This window comes from Mus musculus, chromosome 4 (assembly GCF_000001635.26).
Source record: "Mus musculus strain C57BL/6J chromosome 4, GRCm38.p6 C57BL/6J".
Lineage (NCBI taxonomy): Eukaryota > Metazoa > Chordata > Mammalia > Rodentia > Muridae > Mus > Mus musculus.
In genome coordinates this window covers 76039474-76058366 of record NC_000070.6, presented here as the reverse complement: position 1 = coordinate 76058366, position 18893 = coordinate 76039474, and the positions used below count along the sequence as shown (strand labels likewise).

Below are 18893 nucleotides of genomic sequence, written 5' to 3'. Positions count from 1 at the left end.
ATTAGTCTTCTCATTGTTATCTGGATGACACTCATTCAATTGATCACATCCTACACTGGAATCTGGCCAGAAAAACAACAACAAAAACATCAAGAAAACAAAAAACCTGCTCACAGGTCCATTTCTAGCCCAGGTCATGTGACATTTCTGATATTCAAAATGAACAGAAATGCGTGAATTATTTTCAGGTCATGTTTTATTATGATATGTGAGGTAATTAGTAAGTAATCCTATTGTATGTGTAAGTTAATTACATAAATGTATAAAATTAAGAACTATAACATTGAGAAGCTTTTAAAACTATAATTACATTGGCCTTGATTCAGCTACATATGCTTGAAAAGAACCAGCTCATATATAATATTCCTTAATCCTGCAAGAGGAAGTATCGTATTTAGGTTTCATGACTCTGTTAAACAAGTTGCATTTTTGCATGTGCACATGTGAGCATCGTCTAATGTGATTGTTGGAAAATGCATACATCCTCGAATGCTAAGTATATTTAGCTAGCCATCTGAAGGCCAGGGAGCATTTCTGAAATAGAAATGCTTGCTTCAGCACTAAAAAATGTTCCTGACTTGAAATTTAAGTAGACCCAACAACGTTCTTCCTGATTATCCTGAGGCAGTTCAAGAAGAAAGCTGTACTCAATGAATGGTGTCTTTTATAGCTTAGATACTGAGCAAAGTTAATTATATAATATGTACTTCACTCCCTCTTTTAGGTGCCTTTCCCATTACATATAGATCATTGGTAATGACGCCAAAATGAAAGTATTGTTGCTATTACTATAATTAAGAAAATATTAATATTTTACATCTTTATGCAGATAATGTGTAAGGATCTCCATGGCGAAAGCCAGAACTGAGCCACCCTGACGTTAAAATTACCTTTCCTAGATACTCCTGCTCACAACACTTTCACTTTTGAAAGAATCAGTCTCCATGGATGGCTAGCCATACTAATAAGTGTATTTTACCCAACAACTTGAGGCTTTGAGACTTTCTTTAACAATTATATTGATGTTGGAAAAGGACACTATTTTATGTTACTGTTCATTTGAATTTTTTTATTCTCTTAATTTCTATCTAGAATACACCGATAACCAGTGACAAAACTGTCACTGAAACTTTGTAAGGGCTCTAAGCCATGTACTGCGTCTAAAGAATATTAAATTACAATGGTAGATTTACAGTGTTACACATACTTCTTACTAGGATTTCCTTGCAAAGATTTTCATAATTCATTCATGCAGTGACTCAACATATAAATTCAGTAATGAGATGCTAACAAGGCCTAGGAAAACGCTGGGCTATAAATCAGGAGCCCTGTGGTCAAGGTCAACTTCTGCTGTGCCTGAAGGGCTAGAAAGTCTGGCCAATACCCCAAATTTCATTATTTACAAAGAAAGTAAATGAACTAGACAGTTGAGCTTTTTCATAATACTGTTCCATAATCTGAGAACATAAAGAGGTACTAGGAATGGTTTTATATTATTTCTACTTTATATGTATATGTGTGTGTCTAATTGTGATGTATAGACCCAGGTTCCCATGATCCATCCATCCCTGACAATTACAATTCACCAGGCCACTCATTTCTTCCACATCCATCTACTCTGCACAGCTGCATATATAAGCTTAGTAATTAGTTCTAATATAGCCTAATTTTTTACATGAAAATTAAATATTTTAAAATAAAATGTTAACCTTATGCAAACATATCTCAAGATGATAGTGTATTTTTTTTATCTCATGGTGTAGGAAACGACCTGCAGAATATGAGGCTAGAAAAAGCCAAGGCATACTATAACGGTAGTGGCATCTTTGGACATGATAGATTAGCCCATGAAGGGAGAAAATTCCGTCCTTGTTCTCTGTTGAATTTGTGTGTAAATCATGAAGTTGATGAGACAACTAATTTTAGCTTTTCCAGTTGAAAAGCTGGAATTTAATTTTTAATTTAAAAAAATAATTTTACAAATTAATTTAAAATTAATTTTTCTAGAGTCTCCTGCTTTAAGCGCCAACATACATGTACTTCTAAATGATCATCAATATATCATTACAGCCATTATACCTCATAAAGAAATCTAAGTCAATACCCAGCACAGAGTCAAACCTGCTTGTCTCTTCTTTCTGCCACACAGCAGCCTACCCTCCTTAGAGTCCCATGCCTCATTCCTGGCCACTCCTTTTATCTTGATCATCTCATTTTATGGATAAGCTTTTTCTGCTCCTCCCTCTGTTTAGGCTATTCTATGGCCCTCTTTCTATGGCCTTGAAGTTCTAGTTATTGGTGATAGAACTGTAGCCTTTCTATATAATTGCCCATTATCCTGACTCTTACTTCTCATTGTCTCCCAAGTACCCAAAACGGAGCAACATTGAATACATGGTCAATAATATTAAATTTATTTTCCTCCAGCTGTTTCTTTTATGATGTACTATCATTTTCATCTTGGCCTATGATATATGTTTGCCTGATTTTCAGGCCTTCAAATGTAGATATTTAAACAGATATAAATACACATTCAGCTATATCAAGCTGTCCCATAGAAATGTTCTGTTAGATCACGCTTCATCCTTTTATGTAAGTGCTCAAGCAGCCTTTCTCTTCTACCCAGAGGAGATTACCTACACTTCAGTCTCTGATAAACTCATTGTCTAACAAGTAAGTGAGAAAGGTTGTGGTTTTATTTGTTTGCTTCTTTGTTATTTTTAAATTGAGGCTGCTAGGTAAATCACCTAACAGTTAAGGATAGAAAGAACTACACAAAGTAAGTGTGACATTGTCATCGTTCACTGTGTGTGTTTATACAGATAAATGTGAGTTTTTGGTTTTCTTTCTTTGAGCAGTGGGTTGCCTTGTCTGTAGTACCTGTTGTGTACAACACAAAACACTTTATCTGTTGCCTCCAAATGGATATTGTTCAGATTACTTCTTTCTGGAACGCATTTGCATATTTAAATAGTCAATGTATCATCACAGGTGGAAGCAACTATGAGTGACCAGTGGATGTGTTTGCAGAAAGCAGCACCCTCATGAGGAACTATCTGTCATTTCAATGGCTAGTAGTTAAAATGCTCTTATGAATTAGCTATACAGAAGGGTCATGCACATTGGATTTATAATCACAAGTATTCTATTTTTCCAAGACTTAAAATGTAATTCATTCATTCTTATAAAAAAGATTCAGGATTGCCTTACTTTTTACGAGGTGTTGGAAAAATTATTCCTGGTACTGTTTTTCATTGTGGTATAATGTTCCAATGTTCAAAGTTTTACATAGACCAATGCAATTTACAGAATTTCATATCATTAAAGTAGTGACATACTTCTTAGTTGAAGACTTTATGGTTATGAAATTCTGTTATCTTTTCACTAAGAACATTAAGTGTTTTCGTGAGTTCTTATGAATTGAATAGCTTGGTCATCATAGACTTGCTGTATTAATTAATCGTTGCAGCAATTTTTGATAAATAATATTTAAAAGTGCCATTGAAAGCCATGCATTCTTTATTCAGTGATAATCTCATGGCCTCCATTTTCTCATGATTAGAGGCCCTTAAACATTTTGATGCACTATTGTGTAATAATACGTCTGAGTTGTGTGACTCTGCTTGTGAGCACTACTTTTGAAAACTTGGTTGTCATGGTTACTCTTGTTACCATTGGCCAACTAACATTAAGCCTTTCTTTTTTTTCCTTTTTTTTATTTTTATTTATTTTATTTATTTATTTTGTGCTGCATTAAATGGAGCAGTAAACCTGACAGGTGAGGAATAGAGACTAAACCCTTTCCATGCTCAGTAGGGAAAAAATAAGATACAGGTAGACTTGAGTTGATGGTCCCACCTAGCAAGTGGAAGCTGGACAGAGCCTACATGCAGGTGATAATTTGGATATTAAAATAATGGTGAGGGATATATTTTGTCTTTATGAGCAGAAAACAATGAATTCACTGAAACTAAATTTAGAAACTAGTAAAGCAAGTCTCTGAGTTTCCTGCTCAGGGGTAAATGAGTATTTGTGTGTATTAATGTGTCTGCAGGTTGGAAATGTGAGTTGTCCTGTAGACCTTTTGTTTTGTTTTGTTTGTTTGTACCCCTTAGTGAGCACTCTTATAAAATCCACCCTGATTAACAATAACTGTAATGGTAATAGCCAAAACATACTTGATGATGAATTCAGACTGCCTCCTAGTTTTTAACTCATATACATACACCTATGCAAACATAAACATATCTATTGATGTAAATACTTGATTTAAATTCAACTAAAAGAAGTATCTCAGAGGTTATCTGCTGTCCTGCCCATAATACACTCAGTGGCCTTTGGTGTGTGACAACAACACTGGAATCATTATTCCCCAAGGATTTTCCAAAAGTATAAATTCTTAATTATCACCTGAGATGACAAGATGTAAAGTTTCCAGCTTTGACACAGCATCCTGTGTTTTAAAGAGCCCTCATCACTGGTGTTTGTACACACTTAACTGTGAGAATCACTGCATTGCTTTCTCTAAGAACATACTATGTTGGCCACAAAGCCAGAATGAAATCTATTGACAGGACTGTTAAAAACTCTAGGAGAAGGTTTTCTTTTGTGGACGCCACTAGTATGCATTAATACAACAGAAAAGTTCAAACACAAAGCACTTTGAAGCTACTTCTTGTTGTGTCATTCCGTGGTCACTATGCAGGCACTTTACAGTTTAGTCTTCCTTCTTGTTGGACACATGTTAGAGAGTCTGACCAAAACTTAAGACATCATCTTCTTTTTCTTCCCTGAAATAGTTGAGAAATCAGTCTGTAGCTGATACTCATTCAGATAGATTTCAGAATGTAATTAGGGACATTAAAACAGCAAAGTCTGGAGCTGGGCGAGGTGGCACATGCCTTTAATCCCAGCACTTGGGAGGCAGAGGCAGGTGGATTTCTGAGTTTGAGGCCAGCCTGGTCTACAGAGTGAGTTCCAGGACAGCCAGGGCTATACAGAGAAACCCTGTCTCAAAAAAACAAAAAAAAAAAAAAAAAAAAAAAAAAAAAACCAGCAAAGTCTGAAGTACTCTCTTTAAGTATTAATAATAGAGCTTTTATAGAAGGGGTTAAATTCAAAACCTGTTTCTGTACTATGAATACAATATTCTAAGCAAATTCACTTTGCTTAGACATCCTTCCTCAATAGAAGCCATGTAAAGAAAAATGTCATGTGATCTTTGGTTTTCCCTTAATTATACAACTTCTCTGTGTGGCACATACTTGTCATTTTAAGAAGTAAACTTGAAGAAGAATTTGATAACTTTAATAGGAAAACAGTAGTATGTAAAATTTAAATGTCTTTGATCACTATTCTATGTAGTTCTCTAATTGGAAAAGTGTCCACAAAATTCTGTGGCTCACATTCATTCACACTAGGTCGGGTGTAGACTATTCCATCTTCTTTGTAATTTAGAATGGTAAATTGAAAGAGAAAAATGAACTACTTAGAATGGTTACTGATCACAATGAATACTGTTTCTTCTAACTCTTTCTTAGACATATCTTGTGTGTCTGAAAATCTCCAATTTTAGTAAATAAGTATCTACCAGTAAAATAATAATAGGCAGCCATAATCATGCCTTTGGTTTTCATCAAAACAAAGCTAAAGGAGTCTTTGATCTTGGGGGTCATCTCATTTGAGCAGTCATAGTAAAAAGAAATTAGCTATTAGATGTCCCGAAGCCCATTTCTAACCATTATAAGCCACAATTATATGGAACGTATGACTTGTATGTAATGTTAATCCCTTACTATGATCTTTCTAAAGCATTTATCCTAACAATGGGTGTAATTTCCACCTTTACTACTACCAAAAAAAAATGCTAAATTTCCTTAGAGAATGTTCCCTCAGCAGAGCCAATGTCACTCAGCCTGGCCTCTGGGAGAAAGATAAGGAGGCTGTTCGATAATTCTCTCAAGAATAATGCAGTTTCCTTGCCTAGATATTTCTAATTCTGTTTTCCACACCCTTGAATAAATAGCATCTGTCCGTTTGGAGCAGATGACAGGTGCAGGTTTTAGTCTTTGGGTCTAGCGCATCAATAAAGAAGTGTACGTGTGCCTATTTCCCACAAAGGCCCAAGCCTGGAAAAAAATCCTGATATATGACATGAAAAGACAAGTTGTGGGTTTCCTCTGAGATCAACTGCTCAGCTGAACTCCTTGTCATTTATTAAACCATGAAAATGTATCATCTTCAACTATAAAATTAGTATCTCATCATTATTATTATTTCAACATACCCATTGCATGATTGCAGTGGCATTAACTACCCTGAAATTGAATATCCAGTCCTTGTTTTTGTATGGTTTCTAAGCCGCTGTCTTCTTTTTGATTGCTCTCACCAATCTTCCACTTCCTCTTTTTATTTTCTTTTTTATTCTGTGTAACGAGAGGTGCCAGTACGTTGGGCAAAATTCAGAATCACCATACTCCTCAGATTGACAGTGTGGCTTGGCTTGGCAATACCTTCTATACTAAGGATGTCTATGACACCTTTAGTTAGGAAAATGAAGCCCTGAGATAGGTTAATCCAAGGTACATAGAGAGGAAGGTGCCTAATAAGTCCCATCAAAGAGAATGCATTGCATCAAGGATATTTCACTAATGCAACTGATTTTCAGGTAATCGAATGCACATCCTCTTTGTGTCAGTCTGCCATTTATCCCCTGTTATTTCTATTTTGTAAAGATGAGTAAAAAAATAAAGGATGGATTTCTGGCTAACCTAGATATGGCAAGAGCAATGCTTGCTAGTCGTGTATACCACAGTCATATGAAAAAATAAAAAATACAGGAATACCTAAAGACATTGAACCATACCTTCTCCAAAAGAAAAATAATGTGCTTTGAGCAAGGATGAAATCCTATAACTTCTACTATAGCATGGAGACTGCTCGTTTCAATATTTAGAAAAAGGCAATCTGAGAAATGCTTCCATTTGCTACATGGAGTTCTCATCTAACTCTCTAAAAGAAATGATTTGGGCTTGGAAGAAAATGGTGAATAGATATTATGGAAAATCCCAACATTTCTTACTAGAAACGTGAAATTCCATCGTGGCAGCTTAAGAAAGTAGATCTAAGTAGGTCACCCCTGAAAGAGGGAAAAGGTCTACTATGTGAAGAATCACATTTGTAGAAAAACTTATTGTGGTGTCTTGAATAATCATCATGGGAGTTGGCAATTCTATAAAACCAAATTAATGTTTTCTTGTCTTTCTGTGATTGATTGCCATTAACAAAATAATGAAGATTGTTACATAATAGCACTCTACACAGCCACTAGTGTCATTTTTCTTTCCAGTGTGAGAAAGGAAGGAGACATTTGTCTTTGTGGTCCTGACTCTCCTTCTTTGCATTTAAGATAACAAAATTTTAGGCATGTATTTACTTCAGTTACTCCAATAGATCTATATTTTGTAGTCACCAGTTACATATCTTTAAAGGAGAGAGAAAGAGAAAGGAGGAGTTGTTTACTTTGAGGTCAGGTAGTCTTCCTGTGTTAAAATGTTACTTTAGTCTTCTAGAGGCATAGAATGTTATTCTCCACAAATACCAATTGTAGACAGACCATTTCTGAGCAAGTCTAATAATACCTTAACAGTGCCCCTTGCAAACACAAAGACAGATGACCTGAATTAATTATTTAGTCCCCCAAACTGAAGAGATCATCCACACTGACAGAACCTGTAAAAGTGAGGAGCCCCTTTAAGCTAACAGAAGAGCACCTGAACAAGACCACAAGGCTCTTTAACCGTAAAGTTGTCCAAGAACATTGAAATCACTGTTGAGGAAAGAATAATGTAAGGAATAGTTGATTGGTTAGTTCTTTGTTTGTTTTGCATGGCTCAGGTCTTAAATCTTGATTTTTTTCCCCCTATAGGAAGAGGGCAGAGTCGGAGTCCAGAAAGAGCAGCTTACCAAACAGTAAGGAGGTCCCTTCACACCACCCAACCGACCCAGTAGAACTGAGGCGCCTTAACTTTCAAACACCAGGTAAGTGGCCACTTCATCTATCACAATGTCATAGTCCAGTTGGCATTGTCCTGAGAAATGGTATGTCACTTAATTTTGATCCATTTTGTCCATTCTGATTGTTTGCTTCAATATTGTTGACATTCACATATGTACAATAGAGAGGAATTTAAGTACTTTTTGAAATCTGAACTGGGATTGGAAAGAGAAAGATGTATAATTTGTCCTAGTCTTTAAAAAAGCATCAATCATTTTAATGATAGTGACACAACTTACTTATGTTCAGTCAGCTTTTCATCTTATAAAGTAAATACGTGAGTAAATAGATGACTGTGGAATTTGTTCTCACTGGGATATTTATTTCATGCTTTGCTATTTGTATATATAGTACCATAAAACAAGAATGGAGGAAGTGAAGACAGAAAGAAAAGGATGGATAGAAGGAATGAACAATTTCATGTCTTTTAAAAATTTAATTATACTAAATTTCACTGACCAGTGTAGGTTTCATGCTGTAGAGACATTTGAATAAATTGAGATATAAAATATACTTTTTCCTAGAATAAAGAACATAAAGTGCTTCAACAGAGAAAACACACTATTCTGATGAGGTGAAGTTTTATAATAATATTACTTCAAGACTAGTTCTGCTCTGCTTTCTTCTGACCAAACTTTTTATGTTAAGCAAATGGCAAATATCAAATGGTAGAGAGAACTAAAAACATCACACTGAGCAGTTCCTATCGTAGTACCTTCCCATAGTGAGCAAAACATTGATCTAAAAAGTCTTTGGGATTAAAATTTGGTTGTAGTAATACTCTCCACACTGATGGCAGAGTTCTTTTGCTTCTAATTAATGTTGGAATGCTCTAACTCCCAGTGTGATACACTGTAGGTATTAAGCTGTAGATTCTCAGTGAATTGCTTTGAACTGTGAGAATGCAGGGCTTATTGCATTTAACATATTTTTTTTGCATATAAATGAACACAGTAACTACTAAGTCTTCAAATGAAAGAGCTTTTCCACATTTCAAGGTGGCTATACAATCATCACAAATGTCGAGTAGTTTCAAATTTGGAGTTGAATGAGGCTCGGGTTCTTTGCATTCGCCTTTGGGAAGGCGAGCATATGCTTTTATAAGCAAAAATGGCAGAGCAAAGGTTTATAAAAATCAAAACCCTTCTGCATACACTGTTTACATGACGGATAAAGGCAAACCGTGAACTTGTCCAGAGCAGGTGAGCAGGTCTGAGTTATCCTCCTGGGTCACTGTAATCCCCTGTGTGCTGTAACATGTTAAGTCTGGTGGTGTTCTTATACGGCAATATGATAAAATAAATAGGTGTAGAAAGTTTTGCTTTGCTTCATTTCAAAATGGAAGTATACAGACTATTTCAGAGTAAATTCAACATCATTGTGATGGACCCAACAATTTATGTACTTTCTCTGTCACCTAACTAAATCTATAGAGAACCCTAAAAAGACACAGCATTGTAGGGAAATTTTTTCCTTAGATCACACCCCTTATTCCTAGTAATCCACTGAGGAAAGAGAGTTCTCTCCGCTGTTGCTGTACATGGTTTCTATGTGAAATGAGATCTGTACTGAAAGCAAGCTTGGACTTCTAGCAGACACAGAACCACAGTATATCATTGAATAAGTGGGCAAATAGGTACCAACTCTCTCTTCCTATAACCTCACAGCAGTCCCTCAGAAACCTTGGCATGAGAGGTAGGCGTTTGTCAAGGATGATCAACATGTACAGGTGATAATAAGCAAGAAAATAGTTATGCCTCTCCCAAAAGACCCAATCTTCAAGTGTCTTTCACTCCTGTAGATGCTTTGAATAATGTGGCAAACCCAAAAGTTCTCTTAAGAATGTATTTTCTTAATGCATGTGGGACTTTCAGATCCACTTATGGAGAAAGTGTATTAAATTCAAATTGTCATGGGTTCCAGTTGAAGTATCATTGCTGTATTACTTAAAAACAGAAACTTAAATGTATACAATAAGGTACCATTTAACTAGAGTTGCCCTTATTGATGAACAGAGTGGTGTAACATGGAAAAAAATGTGATGAAGAGAAAGAAACAAAATGTAGTAAAGGAAGAGAACAGAACAGACGAGATGGTCCTGCCCCATCCAACACATATCTCATGCAGGAAGCCTTGTCTTGTGCTTTTGCTTGAAGGACAAATTTAGTCAAGCTTGATTTGTTTCTGAAATAGACTCATTTCCTCCCACGCTGTACAGGGCCTATGTTCTCAACAGTTGGCCATTTCCAAATGAAATTAACTGGACTGTTACTGTTTAATACTTAGTAATATGGACATTTGTTTCAGTCAGTGTGAATTTACACCAGTAACTTAGTAACATGCTAAAGTGTAAAAGCAAAAAGAGGAGCTATTAACTATCTATGCTTTTTTACTCCCCTCTTATTGAAGAAGCAATAATTTTCTCAGGTGATAACTAAAAGTGACCCTTGGCTAGATTTTTTTGCTGCTATGATTCTACTTATTTTTTGCTTTAAATTTTCTGTAATTTATTATGTGAAATATGTTTTATCTGTTTCATACCTATTAATTTGTAATTACTTATTCCCAAATAACATTAACAGTTGAGGATATTTATTAATGACATACATAAGTGAGAAATTAATAACCCATGTCTTCACTCCTAAAAATATGACATTCAATGAAATAAGAAAACTATGATTTATATACTAAGGACCAACCACAGAACAACCCCAAGAGAACAGGTGATGTCACATGTGACAGGCTATTAGGAATGATTAAGTAGCATGCAGACACAGCCATGTGACACTCCATCAGCTGTGCAGAATAGAGGAAAGTTCATTGTTTAAGCCCTCTGATTTTATTTTAATATTTTTAAAAAGTTTTTTGTGGGTGAAAGGTAAGTTAGATTTTAACTTATTTATTCTCATTGGAAAATCTATGGTTAAGAAGTCAGATCAATTAATTTGGCAGATGTTTTAGTTGTCACATGACATCATTCTGATAGTGTAGCAGTACCATAGACAAATTTTGATCATGAAGAAATCAGAATTCTGTCCACTGATAGCTTTAAAAGAAGCTTTTAAAAGAAACCTCAGGACTACTTAGATGGCTCAACAGGTAAAGGCCTTTTCATGCAAGCCAGAGTTCCACCCCCAGGGCCCACTGGAGGGAACCTACTCATGTACACATACACCCACGAGGAATAAATTAGTTAATAAAACTGGAAACTTTTGCTAAGCCTTGCATTCCTTTTCCTAGAAGAAATGTTGTGTGAGTTAGGGATGCTTGGCAGGTAGGCTGTGAGTTAGGCAAAGCTGAACTGTGTCTGTTAGCCTGCACTGCAAAGCAATACTGCTCTTTTCCTTCATTGTAAATTCAGTAGTCTACATTCCCAGTATACCTTGCTATATTTACAAAGGCAATATATATTTCTAAGGGATGGGATTTCAGAAAATTTAAAATCATGCCTAAACTACTATTCACTGTTATTATTTAATTTTTGTATAAGTCCAAACATTTTGATAACTTAAGTTGAGATCAAACAGGCATTTTCAAATAAGAATACATTTTATCTCATGAATTTCAGTTCTTCTTTTAATCATATACAAAATAAGAAGAAATGATTTTAATCATTACTCTGATCTTACCTGCCTTCCAAGGTTCTACACATGCCTTTCAGTTCATGTGCAAATATGCAGTAGGTTTGTTGATAGTGGACCATCCATACTGTTTTCTGGCTTAACTTTTTGATGTCAATAGGAGCCTTTCCAAGTTAGAGTATGAAATTTTTTCTCCTTTTTGGCAGTTCACAGTGTTGATTTCATGCTGTTCTGCAGATTTCAACGTGCATTAAGCCCGTCCTGTTTGTGGAACCTGCTGCCTAGTGTATCTTATAGATCATTTCACATCATTGTCTCAATCTCTGCATGTCAGATGCCAGGGAATGGGATACCAGAGGCATTTATCATTCTGATAAAGATTACCAGTTGCAGATTTTTTTTAACATTGCAAAATTTATTTGCTAATAATTTCCCCACTCTGTTCCATGGTCACTAAAAAGGGGGAAAGTAAGTAAGATAAAGGACATTGTGAAAAGCTAGTAGTGAATAAGGAAAAAACAAGACAGATGTGCGTTCATGTCTGTGCATCTGCCCAGCAGTACAAATTGAGTTGACTGTTTGAGAGAAGTCTGTGTTCGGTCCAGTAGAGAAGAAAAATAAAGGATGGGCAGCTAATAGTGAGGGACACAGGTCCAGCCACCACCAGCATTACTGCGTCTGCTCCCCTTGCTTTCCCCTCCCCTTACAAAGATACCAAAACACATCAAAGGAAGATTCAGAAAAGCACAAACACTGCAAAGCCATGGCCCCAGCTCTCAAGGCCTTCTTTCACTATGGGGCTGAACTTAAGGGTGTTTGGCTTGAAAGAAAAATGTGGCTGGGTGGGGATAGATGGCCTCTAAAAAGCAAACATAAACTCATAAAAAGTCAATGTATCAGAGATTGGGATATCAGCAGCCGACTGCCTGCACAACAGCCAAATGGATGTGGAGAGGACATGCTGAACCTTGCCCATCCATCCGTGTTAGTAATTGCACCAATGCTGATAAAACCCATACTTATTTGTGCATTTTTATTATCTTCATGGTTTAGTCTAAGTAAATATGTGCATGCTACCTAACAGTAAAACACTTGTTCCTTAAATTGGCAAAACTCTGATTCATTGAGACAGAATGGTAAATTTTAGATACAAAAGAACATAGTTTGTTCAAATCCCCCATTCTCAGAAATCTTTAAAAAACAATGCTTACCTGAGAAACACTCTTGGGAAGCATTTTATTAAGGATATTACTGACCAAAATTGAATCTGTTGTCATTTTTCCCTAAAAATAATTATATGTTATAAATCAATGTTCTCTTTCTGTCTTATTTATCATTAGTTTATAAAAACAAATTTACAGAGTAGGTTTATATGATATTTTGCTCTGCCTAAATTTCTACTGCTACCTATCACACAAGGTTAGATGTGGAGTTTTCCACTTATGCATCAAATCAAGGTCAAAATAATTCAGATATTGGAGGGTTTAGATTTGCTGTTCTGTGATGAGAAACACTGAGCCTCTTTTGGGTAAACACTTCTGTATGGACAATATAGTTATTTGAAGCCTACTCTAAATCCCAGTACACTGTAAGAATATTTTAAAAACAAAAGCACCTCTACACTCTCAAAACTGTTTTGCCAATTTGCACTGCACTTTTTAACATTCTGACCTTGTACCATTATAGTTTCAGGAACTCCGAATGTGTTGACAGAAAGGAATGTGCAGTGTGTGCATTGTAAGCCTGAGCCTGAGTACTTTTTGCCTGCCCCCATCTCAGAACCAGACTGAAGTCTAAGAGTTCTAAGATGCAATAATTAGCACACTGTGTTTTGATTAGGGTGGTTTAATGATCATTGTGTCACTGCAGAGCTTAGGGTACATGTCACCACCTGGACTGAAGCAGTCTGACCCTTGTCAGCACTTTTATTTAATTGACACAAATACAAAAGGAAGAGCTTGTTCTTCTTTTCAAAATGGTCACAATTTAGAAGGCCAAAAGAAACTGCAACTTCTTATGGTGGGGGTCCCAGAAGCTTTATGACCAGCAGAGAGGTGAAGGTGAGAGGCCTCTGTTCAGCACAGGCCAGTTTATTTTGGACATACCTAAGTATAGTACAATATTGGAAAAAAGTTTTCAATCCCAATGCACAAGAAAACTTAAGGCATGACTACATGGAAACTCTTTTGCAAAATTACTCTGTCATGAAGATGGGTTCTATAGCTTAAGGGACTAGGATCTCAAGTAGTCTCTGATTGAGTTAGTGCAAAGGTCACCAGGCTGTAAAGTACATGCGACATTCCCCATAAGCATGGGTTCTATTGAGTGACAAAGAAAGCTAAGGAGGAAGATCTAGGAAGGGAGAGAAGAGGTGGGTGGGACCTTCTGGGAGACTTGGGTGAGGCCTACCCAAAGACACAGCAAAGTTCACCAGGTTATTCACAATAGCCACTCCCAGAATTCTAGGCAGAAGACGGGTATACACATCCTTTCTGTGGAAGAGATATCCCTGTGTGCTTCACATTCCTGGGTTTTCTAGTGCTTGTCTCTGAGCACAAGGACACCGTGCCCTCCACATCTTACCTTTGTGACCTCCATGAAAACAGTGGGCAACACTGAAAACTCTGAAGTGGCCAGTTGATGGTTTGTCAGGATATTTAGCTTTGTGAGCAACTTCCCCTAATGAGCCTCATATTTCCTCTTGGCACAAAAAAAAAAAAAAAGAGCAGAGTAGCTTCCATTCTCAGGCACCACCCACGTCCCCACATCCCAAATGATGACTGACATGATGGCTGAGTCTCCTGTTTATTGTAGCAATTCAGATAAGAAATGTATGCCATGCCTGTCTTTTCTCAAAAGCAAAAACATGTGAACAAAGGTAGCCCTAGACATTTGTTCCTCACAAGGAAACAAAGGTGATAATTTTTTTGGAAAGTGGCTACTGTATAATAGCTAATGCTCTTTGGTTGCTGGCTGTACCATTCTGACTCACTCAGCCCTTGGGTTCTGCCTCTGGGCTAGAAAAAAAAATCAGCTCCCATTCTGGACAGGAATCAAGGTAAGGATATCAAAGAGCACAGTGCTGGTTTTACTATTCACTATCTAAGTGAACAAATACAGTTCCTAAACTTTTGAGTCCTATCGTGTAAAATAAAAGCTCTGGACTCCATTATTTCCAAGATGCATTTCAGCTAAAAATATGACAGTTTTCAAGTTTTACTTCATTCGAGGAAGCCACTGTGACTATTTTCACAAATACATAACGTGTCATCATTTTTTTTCTCCAGCCTATATAGTAGATTTGCTTGTTGTGAAGACAGCATTATGTTTCATTCTAACATCATATCTGATAGATGCTGTGGCCTCAGTATGAAAACTGCTCAAGGTCAATACAAGCCTTTACAGTGTGTTTGTATTGTACGTTTGTAGCTTTAGGTCAATGAGGCCCTGATCCTGCAATGTCCTCAGCAGTTGTTAATTGCACTTCAAGTTCTTTGCTGCTAATAATATCCAAAAAAGGAGTAAGGCCTATTAGCCAGGTGTCACGAGGATATTACTCGTAAAAAAGTTTATTCTGTTCTCATAAACCCTGATAAGATTTTTGAGCATAAAGTAAGAACAAATGGAATTACAAAATCCCTGCTGTCTTTATCATGAGTTCCCATAGAGTACAGAGCTATTGCTAGGGAACTTAAAACATCAGTATCTGAAATATCAGAAGTTCTGAATTAGTTGGACTGATGTTCAACCTCCAAAAAAGAACTTTAAATATCAAAATATAGTTCTCAATGTACAAATACAAACACACACACATATGCATGCATATAGGCATGCATGTTCACATACATGTACACACACATATACATACACACTTGCTTTCTAGGCGGTGAACAATGGCTAAGCTGATAGACAAAACAGAGCAAATACTACAGTGAGATAAACTTAGTCTGCTTAGTATTCTGAGCATCTACATTTTCATCCATAATATAGTAATCTGGTTTGGGTCATATGTATTTTTCAGCACTGGACAATGAACTACTTTCTTGGAGATTATTTTGAAGTAAACCCTTTGTCTCAGAGTTTCTATTGCTATGGAGAGACACCATGGCCTTGACAAGGCTTACAAACAAAGAAACAAACAAAAACACGTGTAGTTGGGGCTGGCTTTCAATTCACAGGTTTCGTCCATTATCCTCATGGTGAGAAGAATGGTAGCAAGCAGCAGACATGATGCTGGAGAAGTAATGGAGAGTTCTACATCAGGATCAATAGGCAGTAGGAAGAGAGAGAAACACGGGGCCTAGCTTGGACATTTGAAATCCTGAAGCCCATCTCCAGTGACACACTTCCTCCAACAAGGCCATACCTACTCCAGCAAGGCCACAACTCTTAATGCCAATCACTAAGCATTCAAATATGAGTCGATAGAGGGGCAGTCTTATTCAAATGATCACACCGTTGATGATTGTTTTCTTACATGAAATAAAAAGCTTCAGATTAGAGTAATTTTATCTCATATCTTATGTGAAATCACACTGATGTTGGTATTCAGCCTTAGAGATAAGCAAGGCAGCATCATTTTATAGAGTATGTACTCTTGGCTAACTAAAGAAAATTTCCCTAAACATAAATAGCAGACAACTCAAGTAAATAATAGTTTTCTATCTTATTTTAAAATGATGCTCTCCAGACCTCAAATTAAATCTGTCACAATTTCGAAACTGTTTTAAAGGAACCACTCCAAAAGACCCTTGTCTGTTCAGAATCTCAATCAGTGAAATAGTGTTGGGAGGAAGAAAGACGTTACAGAATTAAGTTACTTTCATCCTTTGATCTTACATATAAAGACAGTGTGATGCTCAAATGCAGGTCCCTAAGAAGAAGATGTCAGAACAAAAGTAACTTCCTATTCTGCATCCTGAGGCTATGTTTCCTTTGTATTCCATTCAGTTGTTATAGGTTCAGCCCTTGTGTACGAAATGGCTATTCTTGTCCTAGAAATTTATGTATATATGGTGCATACTATCAAGCCTTAATAACAGTTTTTTAAATGCCGTTTACAAAGAGTTAGCAAACATTTGCTTGGATTTCTTTGTAACTAGCTTCCAACGTAATTACTTTGAGACCACAGGTTGGAAGTAGATATGTGATCACATCTTGTGTTGTTTCTTGTGAACTTCTGCTGTTATACTAATACTTTTCCCATTTCCAACTGGCTTTACTTTTGCAGCTTTGAGCAGTAATTCAGTCCCCTACGCCTCCCTGATTGGCTCTGTGTCCTCCCTCTCTAGCCAAACCACCACTCAGTCCATATATGATAATAACTCTCTCCCACGATTCGCTCGAAAAGGTCTAAACATCTTTGTCTCTATTACCTTCTCTGTTAAAGCACTGCAATGATGTCCACATCAGCGCATTTCCATGTCCAGATCCATGCCCAGCCTAACGTCTCCTGTGCTTTTTGCATTTCCATTCTTTTCTCTGGGGAGGGCCTCATCTGGAGAAGCTCACTCTGAATTATTAGATTGCTGTCACCCATCTTTGCCTGCCACAAAATGTAAATTAGTTTAATACTTCCACCTATATAAAAAGTTTTAGAAAGGCCTCCAAACTATTGGTCCAAATATATAACTATATCATTGACAAAGAGAATCTACATCTAATCAACTCATTTCTGTTGCATCTCTGCCAAGATATTGGCTCCTAGGAGACCTTCACGCCCATGAACACAGAGCCACTAGAGATCACACCACAGAATTGTCTTGAAGAAATAAAGTAGTTTTCATTTTGTTTTGTTTTACTTAATTTACTATACCACTAATAATTTAGCATTTAGATAAAGAAACTCAGTGGGTGACTTTTCACAGGTCCCCATAAGTAACCCTGTCACGTTGTTGTTCTAATGGTCATCCTTCCAGCCTGTTACCCTCGGAGTGGCAGTGAGAACAGAGCATCACCAGAGCTTCCAGTTGGAGCTCCCCACTTCTAATTTTCTACTTCAGATACTTCCCTGGGGGCATGTTAGTTCACCGTCTCAAGCCAGCTGGAATTTGTGTCTCTTAATATCCGAATCAGCAATTCTCTCTCATGGTACACTTGCAAAATTAATCTCAATGAGACAAGATCAAATCATGTGAACAGAGGGAAAACATCAGGAAAAAAAAACACAAGAATCATCAAAATTAACAGCAGATTATTTTTAACAAACACTGTGAAATTAGTGTGTCTTCAGCTGGCCGACTGAACTAAGATGTACTGGCTCCCACTCTGCTCTCTTTTCTTTCCTTGCCTTTTCATTCATCATATGCTCATTTTCTTGAATTCATTTCCCATCATGGACAAAGAAGTTTACACCTGGAGTAGCTTGTAGGTTTGCTGGGTGTTGATGAGTAAGACATGGGGGTAAAATACTACTGTGTCATTAGTGTGGCTCTTTATTAATGGCCAGGGGAAGGCTGCAGCCCCAGCCTCTACAATCTACTACGAGTGGAAACATTTTTGAAGTTCAGTTTGGTTTGGTGTCAATGTGTTGTTGGTTATCATTGCCAGTGAGCTGTTGTGCATGCCATTTCCTGTGCCCATATTTGCATGTGAATGTTGTCACCTGACATGTTTGTGAAATACTAAAGTGATCGTCATGTGTCATGTTGTATAGTAAGCCCTGCACAAGCTTGCATTTTATTAGTCTTTTATAATGGTGTATCAAGCTATCCAGTTTATTTTTATTAAACAAATCCATCCAGTTTACTTATTTATTTATTTTATTTTATTTTATTTTATTTTATTTACACCATCATTTCCTTTGCAGGTTCAGATGACTCCGGTTACCCTGGTAACCTCCATTTTTCAAGTTAGTTTTCTTTGTTCATACATAAGTCACTTTATGTTCCTATCAGGCTGCTCCTCCTTCCCTTCCAGGCCTTCTTCACTGTCTGTTCCTTGGTTGACTTTACACCATTTAATTCCACACAATTTCCATTTCACACAGTGCAGGAGAAGGAGTCTGAGATGGCATAACAGTAATTACTCAAAGCAGAAGTTGACATCAGGCCCGACTTTCCATTTTCTCTGCTAGCTAACCTATTGATTCATAGCACAGTAACACATTCTTCTACACTAGGAACGCTAGTTTGGGGGATATGCTTGGTGAATTATCTACTTGGTTCCAAAATCCTCCCTTTAGAGCATGTCCTGCTTTGAGTAACCAGACTATCTGCCTGCTTTCTCACATAAAACATTTTTACTACTCACATGTT

The 18893-nt window shown here is 36.8% G+C and overlaps 1 protein-coding gene across 52 annotated transcripts in view; it reads left to right on the top strand.

Annotated features, from left to right (window-relative positions):
* Ptprd (protein tyrosine phosphatase, receptor type, D) overlaps positions 1–18893 on the top strand; it is a 2270506-nt gene that overhangs the window by 2153376 nt on the left and 98237 nt on the right. For 20 of the 52 annotated variants that reach the window (XR_003954893.1, NM_001352630.1, NM_001352629.1 and 17 more), the window contains one exon: positions 7928–8040. Coding sequence is in view for 50 of the 52 variants with exons in the window: in NM_001352630.1 (NP_001339559.1) it covers positions 7928–8040 (113 nt within the window). In the remaining 2 variants the exon portion in view is untranslated. Of the gene's footprint in view, positions 1–3763; positions 3779–7927; positions 8041–16867; positions 16988–18445; positions 18488–18893 lie in introns of all 52 variants that reach the window. The other 32 variants (NM_001352628.1, XM_030253351.1, XM_030253348.1 and 29 more) reach the window with 8 other exon arrangements.